We start from the raw sequence: 9656 nt of genomic DNA, 5'->3' as shown, positions 1-9656 counted from the left end.
CTTTTAATATTGTTACAAAAGCCTGGTGCCTACCCCTCTCTGTTGAGCTATGGCAATAGCCCATGAGTTCTCAGGCACACACACAGGTCTGTGTTCCTTTGGATAATAGAAGACGCAGCGGAGACTATTGTGCTTTAAGAAATATGGCTTATTCACCTATTTACAACTTCAGTCTGCATGGAGAGAGTCAAGATCTTACAGCATGGCCTACGGCATTGCAAGCAACCCTTCCTCTGCCTGGCCAAGATGGATCTCAGCCCTTCTTCCTCCTCCTTCTTCCTAGGAATCCCTGCTTCAAAACTCCCCTTTCTTATCCACTCAAACACACAGTTACCCTGGCAGCCTTTATGACATCTGACTCCCCAGGGCAAAGGATCCTTCTCTGATGTCTTATTAACACCTTTTTTTGTCATGCTAACAGGTTTGCTGTTCACCCAGCCAGCCAGACTGGTATGAATACCCCAGCCCAGGAATTCCTTTGCAGCTTGCATTATCTCTTCATTCCACAAATAACCAAAATCCTAGCAGTTATTAATTTCTAGGGTGTATCCACATCTTCAACTTTGATTAAGCAGCAGTATAGAAATGCATTTTTAAAAATGCACAGGCCTACCCCATTCATACACAAAATATGCCCTTAAGTCAGGATTTGAAAGTGAAATAGCTGTTGGGAAAAGTTTCTCCAAGATATTTCCTTCTACAGAGGAAATATTTAGTCTCATTAGGAGAGCTAAGATGGCTTTTTGGGATTGTTCTATGTTCTAAAATAAAGTGTAATTTTTCTCAGGGAATATTTTCTAAATGTTGATGGGTGAAAGATTGGTTTTCTGTGGAATGTGTGTCTGCTGTGTGTGAGCAGCCTAAATTTTTATAACACTGATAGTGATTTATCTTTATGGCTGCGTAGGGATTAGAAACCTGATCTTCCAGGTCCTAATTCAACACTGTAACCACCACACCGTCTCTCAGGCTGGGAACTGCAACTCTAAGGGTATACTGCAGTGCCCAGAATACGTGTGAAGAATGTACTTTAGCAGTATCGTGTGAACGCAGTCCAGGCTGCAATGCTACCCACGTCTACTCAGACGCAAGGTCCATTGGCTTCAATTGTATTTACTCCCAGGTAAGCATGCACAGGAGTCGAAATAAATTCCAGCAAGGAGCCTTGTTAGTCTGCTGCAGCAAACAAATAAGAAGTCCTGGGGCACCTTAAAGACTAACAAATATTATTACGGCACAAGCCAAAACAAAGACCAACTATTTATATTTATTTATTGCCTCATAAAGCCTCCAGCCGCCTTCCAAAAAAGTTATGGGGCTCGCGGAGCATTGTGGGAAGCTGGAGAGCGCGCGTGGAATCCCCAGCCCGCTTTCTCTCCCGCTCTTCTGTGGCCAAGTTAAACACTCTCGTTGCTGCCCCGCCCAGTGGTGCCTTGTGGGAAACGTAGTTCCGGCGGCGGCGCGGTGCTTTGTGGGGCGGGTAGTTCCGTTTCCTGTGGCGCTGTTGCGGAGAGCGGTCTACTGTGGCGGTGGCGGAGGAGGCTCGCCTTGTCGTTGGGACTCGGCATCGGGAGGCCTTGTGGGATCTGTAGTCCCGGCTGCCTCGGCCCGCCGAGGGAAAGGAGGAGGGCGCAGCGAAACACCACACAGACCATGCCCGGGTTCACGTGCTGCGTGCCAGGCTGCTACAACAACTCGCACCGAGACAAGGCGCTTCACTTCTACACCTTCCCGAAGGACGCGGAGCTGCGCCGCCTTTGGCTGAAGAATGTGTCGCGGGCCGGAGTGAGCGGATGCTTCAGCACTTTCCAGCCCACGACGGGCCACCGCGTCTGCTCCGAGCACTTCCCCGGCGGGCGCAAGTCCTACCTGGTGCGGGTGCCCACCATCTTCCCCTTGCGGGGCGTCAACGAGCGCAAGGGCGCCCGTGGGAACCGGCGCGCACGCCACGCCCCCGCGCCTCCCCAGGCGCCCGCGGTCGCCGCCGCGCAAGCCGCGGTCTTGCTCGCTTTGCAGGAGGGAGCCGCTGCCGCCGCCGCGGCTGGGCAAGGTGTGCCCCGGGGAGGAGGTGCAGGAGATGATGTGAAGCCTATGGACCTGACCGTGCAGGTGGAGCTGGGAGGCCCTGGGACGATGCTCGGGGCCCCAGGGGCGATGCTGGGAGGCCCCGGGGCAATGATCGGGGGCCCTGTTAGCCTGGCGTTCCTTACAGATAACGGGCCCCTGGTGGACAGCCCGCCAGACCACTCCTACTCACTGTCGTCGGGTACCACGTCGGAGGAGTTGCTGCGCAAACTGAACGAGCAGCGGGACATCATTGCTCTGCTGGAGGTGAAGATGAAGGAGATGAAGGGCAGCATCCGCCGCCTACGCCTGTCCGAAGCCCAACTCCGTGAGGAGATCCGGGAGAAGGACCGCCTGCTGCATGCTGCCAGCATGGGAGGAGTGGCTCGCAAGCGCCATGGTCTCTGAGACATACGTGCCCTCCTTAGGATTGGGGTCCTGCTCTTCAAGTTGCTTGTTTCATGTAGGGCAGGGGACCGAGCACAAATCGACCTGTGTGGTATTGTTTGCAAACAGAAGTGGCAAGAAATGCCCAAACAGGACGAAGGGGGTGGGTGGGTGGGTGGAGGCAGGCAGGCAGGCAGTTGTAGCAAGGACAAATGGTGCTCCACAGCTTGGTGTGGTATTTCTGCCCAAGATACATTTTTGGTCCCTTTCAGTCAGGTCTACACTGTGACAGGCAAATCACCAGTTCTTGACTATGTACTGACAACATTTCCTTCTCCTGCCAGGAAGCCCAGGGTGGTGTGTGAGCAGGCCCACACTTAACTGGACCCACACACTCACTTTTTACATGTTTTTCTGTGAGAAGTACCCACCAGGACTTGGCTACAACAATATTTTTATATACATAAAAAGATGGGTACAGTCTGGATTATTGGTTATCAGCTGATGCTCTACTCGTATTATGTCCTGTTCAAAGCACAGTAGCAGACAGCAGCTGCTTTGGTACTCTCAGTAATGTTGATTCTGTGAGAGCTGGTCCATTTTTAGCATTGCTGGGAAAATGTCTCTAATAAAGCTGGATGTTTCCATTAAGTGGGCGGGTGTAGGGCTATGAGCTTGTGTCACCAGTGGGATTAAATTTAGTGCAAAGCTAATTTTGAGGAACAATAACAGTTACTTTCTAGACAAGCACACTCGGGTTGTAAATCATTTACTCTGGAATAGTCTAGTGAAAGTCATGGCACTTTCCTATGATTATTCTGCAGTAAATGTCTTGGTGATCAACGCCTTAGAAACCATGGCCATCAGTGGATTTTGTTTGTTTCTCTTTATGGAAAGAGAGAGAGAGAGAAAATGTGGGTTGTCATCCCCCACCCACAAACTACTGATATGGAGTATGCCATTTTTGATGCCAAGTTCATTCTTAATCATTAAAGAGGGCAACTGGAGTCTGTATTCCTAGGATGCAGTTATATTTGGTGTTTTGCCCTTTTTCTGTTTCTAGTTTCAAGGGATTATTATGGCCATGCCATAGTTGGATGACTCCCTGCCCATCATGGCATTCAACAACTGCTTCTTTTACTTCAGCAATGATTCAATATTCTCTTGTGTAAACCAGTATTGTGTGGTTTATTTCCTTTTCACATATAATATACTGGGATGCAATCTGGCTAGCATAAGAGGAATGAGGTTAAGTTACAGTGGCTTTGCAAACCTTTCATACTTCTAAATAAATTAGCATTCTAACACTCTCTGTTAAGAGCCTGGAAGATGTTAATGTCACAACCATGGACTGATAAATTTGTGAGATACACTTGTACTTTTCAGATATTTATGAGCCAGTTTGCATCTCCATGGATATGAAGATGGAAAGAGATTAGAGAGCAGCCTGCCCTATAGCCTGATTCACTTTTGTCAGAAATAGATGAACCCCCTCCCCACCAATATTTGTATGTCTGTGTAGCACCAAATAGATGCTTCTGATTATTGTATTCAGTGTGGTTGATGATATACTTCAAATAAGAGTCCACAACGGTGTGTGTACTCTGCATGGCTATGCAGAGAATGCCAGAACATCTCATTTCACAAAGAAAGAAAGAAAAACACAATGCAATAGCTAGAGTTTTTGAGTTTATCACACCCATAACTAAAAATCACAACTGTAGGCATGTAGATTGGCTTTTATTTTCAAGTGTAAAAATACCTTTGGTTGAAACTATTGTGACTGGCAGGGATTGGCTAGTGTCAGAATGGCCATCTGCCCCATTTTTTTTCTCTTTCTTTTTTGTTACAGTATTTTTTATATTTTATATAACAAATCTCAAATAGAAACCACAAGCTTGTATTGCTTATATACGTTGTATATACCAATAACAGTAAAAGCAATGAAGAAAATATTTTTTTAAAAATGGAGAGGGGGAGATTATTCCCTCAAACAATTAAAAAGCTTGAAAAAATACCATAAAGAAAACCTATTTCTTACATGTCCCTTGTTTGTCTGACTATATATACTGTAGGTCGTAAGACATGTTCAATTCTTGGTGTGATTGACTCCACGGTTTATTGCAGGAGGCAGCAGCACACCATAAACTCTAACCTCATTGGATTTCATGGATGTTCTGCTGTAGTCATTGGGGAATTGGTCTGTTGTTTGAACAAGATAGTAGACTGTATCAAATTATTTGACTAGAAGTTGCTAGAACATGATTCAGCTTGTAACTAGTATTTTTTTTATTTATTTAATAACTATCTTCTTTTTCCAATCTTAACAGATTTCTGTGCTGCCCCCCCCCATACTTCTGAAGTGGGGAAGAAAACTACAGACAAATTTACTGCCATGTGTTGTGCTTAGGTCAAGTTTGGTCACACAGCTTGCATTTTGCTCTGTATGCATCTGCTGAGACCTTAAGCAGCACACTAGTTTTCTTTCTTTGTAAATAGACGGTGCATTCTAGCTGGCTGAGGGTGTTTCGAAAGTGTGTTGTGACAAGTCGTGGTACTTTTTTACCATCATGCACTAAAATACGTTCAGTTGCTTGGATTACTGGACTGGTTATCTGTTGGACTGTTCTAGTTTACTGGTTATCCTGAGGTGCTAGCAAATATGCTTAATTTGAATAAAATATATTTTGTTTTTGTTATACAGTACTGCAGTCTGTAATTTGTCTGTAACATCTAATAGTTCTTTCTTCCTCCACCTACTCCATGGCATTTGCTTGTTTCTGCTTTGATTAAACACATTTCAGTGTTTTGTTTTCTATCTCACTTGGTTAAGAGACTTTTATTTGCAAGGTCTTCTTCTTTGGTGATCACTTGTAGCTGAGTAAGATTGTCTTCCATGAACACGTAACCGTGAGTCCGTTTTGAATCCACATGTCCTTCCACAGTGGGGACATAGGTTTCGGGATGGGAGTTGATCATGGTGAGGGTTTGCCAAACATGCCTTCCTCTGAGCACGTTTCTCAATTTCATCCTGAGTTTGAGCGTCTTCAAAGTCCATGACACCTTTGGTAAAGGCTGTTCTCCAGTTGGAGCACAAACAGGCCAGTGTTTCCCAATTGTTGGTGTTTAAACTACATTTTTAAAGATTTGCCTTGAAAGAGTCTTTAAAACTCTTTTGTTGACAATCAGCATTACACTTTGGAATAGAGTAGTTGATTTGGAAGATGATAATCAGGCATCCAAACAACATGACCATTTCAAAAAGTTGATGTTGAAGAATCATTGTTTTGACACTGGTGATCTTTGCTTCTTTCAGTACACTGGCATTAATTGCCTGTCTTCCTGCTGGATTTCAAGGAGTTGGAGATGGCGTTTGTAAGTTCATACAGTAAGGTTGGTAGTACAATAGGTTTGTAAACAAGCATTTTGGTTTCCCTACGAATGTCCTGGTCCTCAAACACTCTGTACTTCAATCAGGAGAAAGCTGCACTCGCAGAGCTCAGGCAATGCTGGATTTCGGCATCAATGTCGGCTCTTGTGAAAAGAGAACGGCCCAGGTAGGAGAAGTGTTCAGCATTTTCCAACGTTACACCAATGAGTTTGATTTGTGGCACTGCAGAGGGGTTGTTTTGTGCTTGTTGGTGCAGCACTTTGGTTTTTTGGATGTTGAGCGATAGACCAAGCTTTTCGTAAGCTTCTGTGAAGATATTTAGGATGGTTTGGAGGTCATTCTCTGAGTGTGCACATGCTACATTGCAATCAGCATACTGAAGCTCTGTGACAGAAGTTATGGTAACCTTACTCTTTTCTTTCAGCCTACTCGGATTAAAGAGCTTTCCATCTGTTCGATATATGATTTTTACTCCAATGGGGCGTTTCACTTCAACGAAGTGTAGGATCATGGCGATGAAAATAATAATTTGAGTTGGGATGATAACACAAGCCTGTTTAACACCTGATCCCACTGTGAATGGTTCACTTGGAAAGCCATTCTTATCTGGGATGGATTTTTGGAAGACGCCTGTGTGTGAATTTGCTTTATGTGTGTAGATCAGTGCACGCTGACCAACAAACAATCTTCGCAGTAAAGCTCTATTCTGATGGCATGAGTATCATGACGACTGGTAGATTCTTATCTGCTTCAGCCTTCATCCGCCTTCACAACCCTTGTAACATACTGCTTGTTATCTTCTGCCTGTTCTGCCATTGAGGACTTCTTGGCTCATTCTTTGTCTAGCTCCTTCCCCTTGACCTTATCTTAGTTGACCCTGCTGGGAGTACAAAACACCTGACGGCTTCGCTCACAAGGGTCATAGGAATGTGCAAGCCCACTCACCACGACAAGGTGATGAAGAGTATGTATGGTTGCAACTGACACATGTATTTTTTCTTTCTGCTAATCAGAACAGGTTGATATACAAGTCTCTTTTTCCAGGCTCCACATAATTCATAATATGATTTCATCATTTTTCTTTCTTAAATGTGAACTGACACCTAGTGATGTGTCATAATTTTTTGTGTATGGTGGAATAATGGATCTTCTTGCCTGACTTGGTGTTTCTAATTGACTTGCAGCTATACTGGATTTTCATTTTTCTGACTACATTTATGCTGGACATTCAGACAACATTTTTGTGAATGGTGTTCCTGTACTTTTACATGCATAGTGTCTAAAGTTTCTACCCTCCTATAACATATGTTTGGCCTCTGCTTGGACTACATGGGTAGCCTCAGAATCCTGTATTGCCATGGATCAGGATCCCAGTCATTGACTGAAACCATGAGGGGTTTGCTAAAGTGAAGGAGTTCTGAGTCTGGTCAGTCGGTGCCCAGAAGTCCACATTAGAGTCTTTAGGGTTCTATAATGGAGGACAGATGGGAAACAGCAATGTAATAAAATGAGCCGCTAACCTCTGTTCTTTCAAAAGAATCTGAATCTAGCCATAACAAAGCCTACAGCCCTTTGTAAGCATTATTGGCTGGAAGCCCCATTAAATTCAGGGAGGCTTGCTTCTAAGTAAGGGAGGAGGAGCTGGCACATGGCACAGTCGCCAAGTGCCTGTGCTTTGTGTCCCCTTCCCAGCCTGCTCCACCTCCCACACCATACATTTTCGCTTTTTCATCCTTCTTGTCTCCCCTTCACAGAGTGGCAGGATTTAACTACCAGTACACAGGAGGAACAGGGAGATAAGGTAGACATCACTTGTTAGCCTCAGCATCTTTGCTGTTGCTTTTGGAGCAGCAAAGCCGCTAGGCATGCGAAGATAATAGAATCTTAGAGCTGGAATAGACCCAAGGGTCATCTAGTCCAACTCTCCGCTATGTAGGAATCTCAGCTAAAGCATCCATATAGAATCAGAGAACCGTAGAGCTGGTTAGAGATGGTTATGCACCACTTAAGTCAAGTGCTAGCATTTTTTCCCTTCTCTCCCCTTCACAGGGAGGTGGCAGGGTTTGGCCTTTCTCTCTCTCTCTCTCTGCTGTTCGTTTCCCTGTCACAAACAGTAGTCTTTTGGTTCCTGGACCCATCTCTGCTTTATACAAATATGAGATGTAGGCTGAGTGCAGGTGGAAGATCACAACACTACTGCTGCTCTCTGCTGATGGTGAGAGGGCTCAGAAGGCACAAGGATAAATACACACATAATTCCATTTTCACAGTCCAAATCATGGTCATGGCGGCATACAACATGAAAAAAATACATAGCTACAACATAACAAATGTAGTCATAAACAATAAATTAAGCATTAAAAAATACAAAATCAAACTGAATAATTTCCACATAAAGGTAAAGGTAAAGGTACCCCTGCCCGTATGGGCCAGTCTTGCCAGACTCTAGGGTTGTGCGCTCATCTCACTCTATGGGCCGGGAGCCAGCGCTGTCCGCAGACACTTCCGGGTCATGTGGCCAGCGTGACAAGCTGCATCTGGCGAGCCAGCGCAGCACATGGAACGCCGTTTACCTTCCCACTGGTAAGCGGTCCCTATTTATCTACTTGCACCCGGGGGTGCTTTCGAACTGCTAGGTTGGCAGGCGCTGGGACCGAACGACAGGAGCGCACCCCGCCGCGGGGATTCGAACCGCCGACCATGCGATTGGCAGGTCCTAGGCACTGAGGTTTTACCCACAGCGCCACCCGCGTCCCTAATTTCCACATAAATCACAACAAAATAAAAAACAAAGATACAAAAACAACAACACAAAAGCAGCAACCCTCACAAAACAATACCCCAGCCCGAGAGTCTGTTTAGCAGCCTCAGCTTTTGTAGTGGGAGTCGTCAGGGTTTCACTCTCCCAGGCCAGGTGGAGCAGGTCTTCCAGGACTCCCAGCCAATATGATCTCTGGCTTCTTCATCAGCCTCAGCCTTTGCAGCTATATAAATTTCACATCTGGCAGCCAATGTGCCCCTTTGGATTCAAATAGTACATGGGTAGACGAAAAAGCCCGGGACACAAATTTTTACACCCCTCTAGCAGCTATAGTGGCTCATTTACCAGAAGTAATGTATTTAGCATTAACTCTGGAAGTGTATACTCAATTCTGACCAAACTAAGCCTCCTGATGTATATTTCGCTCTAAGAGGCTTATTATTTGTGGACTGTTGACAGCTATGTCTGCTACCCCCTGCAACAAAGTCAGCCACCTTTTTCTAAGGCCAGCCCTACCTTTGGTTTAGTTAAAGTTGTGGTGTTACTAAACATTTTTCTTATGTGGTGGATCCCACCACAGATAAACATAATGTTGTCTGTACAGCATAGGTTCATTATGTTGCCTTTGCCAACCTGGTGCCCCCTAGATGTTGCTGGACTGTATCTCCCATCAGTCTTAGTATACTAGTTAGGACTGATGGGAGCTGCAGTCCAACAACTGGAGGGCCCCAAGTTAACAAAGGTTGTGCTGTTGTTACTTCAAGTGGTTCACTTCCATAATTCTAACAATATACTTGCAAATGTGTTGGGAAGATAAATTTCGACAAATGCCTTTACTCCATTTTACACAAGCAAAGTTTTTAATTATTATTATACTATTATTCTAGTTCTCCAAGTGACAGATGAAACACAGGCATCGTTTGTGGCGCAAATAAAGCACTGTTCACCTTGTCTGAACATATTAAGTTGCCATTCCTGAACTACTATGACATAGCGTGCGTCTGCTCTGGCTGACAGCTGCTGTCCAGTAGGCTCGGCGGAGATGTTCCCACC

General features: G+C 45.2%; 1 protein-coding gene across 1 annotated transcript; it reads left to right on the top strand.

Annotated features, from left to right (window-relative positions):
- Window positions 1–9: 9 nt before the first annotated feature.
- Window positions 10–5150, top strand: THAP11 (THAP domain containing 11). Its single transcript, XM_081018475.1, has one exon. The coding sequence runs from the start codon at window positions 1654–1656 to the stop codon at window positions 2470–2472; it is 819 nt and encodes a 272-aa protein (XP_080874601.1). The 5' UTR covers window positions 10–1653; the 3' UTR covers window positions 2473–5150.
- Window positions 5151–9656: the final 4506 nt, after the last annotated feature.

Source organism: Podarcis pityusensis, assembly GCF_964106645.2.
Source record: "Podarcis pityusensis genome assembly, chromosome: 8".
NCBI lineage: Eukaryota > Metazoa > Chordata > Lepidosauria > Squamata > Lacertidae > Podarcis > Podarcis pityusensis.
Note: the sequence above shows the minus strand (reverse complement) of the source record. Positions and strands in the feature narration are given on the sequence as shown.